The sequence below is a fragment of the Penaeus monodon genome, chromosome 34 (assembly GCF_015228065.2).
Source record: "Penaeus monodon isolate SGIC_2016 chromosome 34, NSTDA_Pmon_1, whole genome shotgun sequence".
NCBI classification, from domain to species: domain Eukaryota; kingdom Metazoa; phylum Arthropoda; class Malacostraca; order Decapoda; family Penaeidae; genus Penaeus; species Penaeus monodon.
In genome coordinates this window covers 2,599,587-2,600,805 of record NC_051419.1, presented here as the reverse complement: position 1 = coordinate 2,600,805, position 1,219 = coordinate 2,599,587, and the positions used below count along the sequence as shown (strand labels likewise).

Here is a 1,219-nt window from a genome sequence, read left to right as displayed (position 1 = left end):
ATTGCAAATTGCTATTGAATTCATAAATCATTGATAAGTCTTTGATGTAGCATGGAAATCTTGATAGATTTTTAAATATTACATTTCCGAAATAGTAGACCACATAACTTTGATTACAAGTTAATAAATTACATTTTTTAACATTCAAGCCAAAGGATAAATATTTGTTTTAATAAAGTAAAATATATGGAAGACAAAATCAACTAAATTTCAAGACACATTATGGTCAACTTCGGATAGAGTTTATTTAGTGTAAATGGTTAGTGTTAATTTATTTAGTGTTAATGGAGTGAATAAACAGTAGATATATAAGAACAATAGTTGATATACATATGAATAAATAGTTGATATACATATGAACATTTTTCTTTCGGGGAGGGTAAAACACAGTTAAGTTCCATTGGTTGAGTTACTATTATTCTTAAGATAATATCTATTACAGGGGCTATATCTTTTTAGAATCTGTTACTATGACAGTAAAAAGTAATTGCTAATCTTGCTTAGGAGACAAACTCTCAAAGAAATAATAACCTTTCTCATTGTTGATGCTTGATGAAAATTGATACAATACGAAAATACAAGTAAATTACAAACTATATCCTCAGCTTCCCAGACTTGGGATGAGAAATTCATATCATTATGGTCAGTATTATCATTCTGATTAACAATACAATTAGTGTTACCTTCATTATTATAGTGGATTCACATTATTTATACATAGGTATTAAGCTTACCATAGCTGTTTCTTTCTATTTTCAGCCATAAACCCAGAATGTTTACCCTCGCCACAGTGTCTGTAGTCAGCTCCCTTCTGCTGTGGACAGTCTATCACAATTACTTAGATTTCAACACCACCCAAATCCCGCAGCAGTCTCCTGATTGGCAAGACGCCTCCCACTTAACCAGAGATCCCAAAACCCACGATATCTCTGATAAAATAGATTGGCCTTCCCCAAATTCAAAATCCCCAGAGGAAATATCTGATCTAAATGTTCTGAATGAGAATTATTTTGAAGGACACGTCACTGACTCGTTATCTAAAGATTTACCAAAGGTTCAAAGGAATTTCGAGGGTGGGGATGAGAGACCCATTGGATCTAAGAGGATTCTTTCCGATACGTCTGGAAGTAAGACTTCATTGAAAGGAGATACAGGTAGGCAGGATAATATAAATGATTTCCCTGAAAGTTCTGTGGAATCAGGAGATATTGCTCGGAAA

At 33.0% G+C, this 1,219-nt stretch overlaps 1 protein-coding gene across 1 annotated transcript in view; it reads left to right on the top strand.

The window, feature by feature from the left end:
- LOC119594522 (MATH and LRR domain-containing protein PFE0570w-like) overlaps window positions 1-1,219 on the top strand; it is a gene marked incomplete in the record, with an annotated part of 2,522 nt that overhangs the window by 234 nt on the left and 1,069 nt on the right. The window contains 1 exon segment of the mRNA XM_037943556.1: window positions 760-1,219. Coding sequence (XP_037799484.1) covers window positions 773-1,219 — 447 coding nt within the window.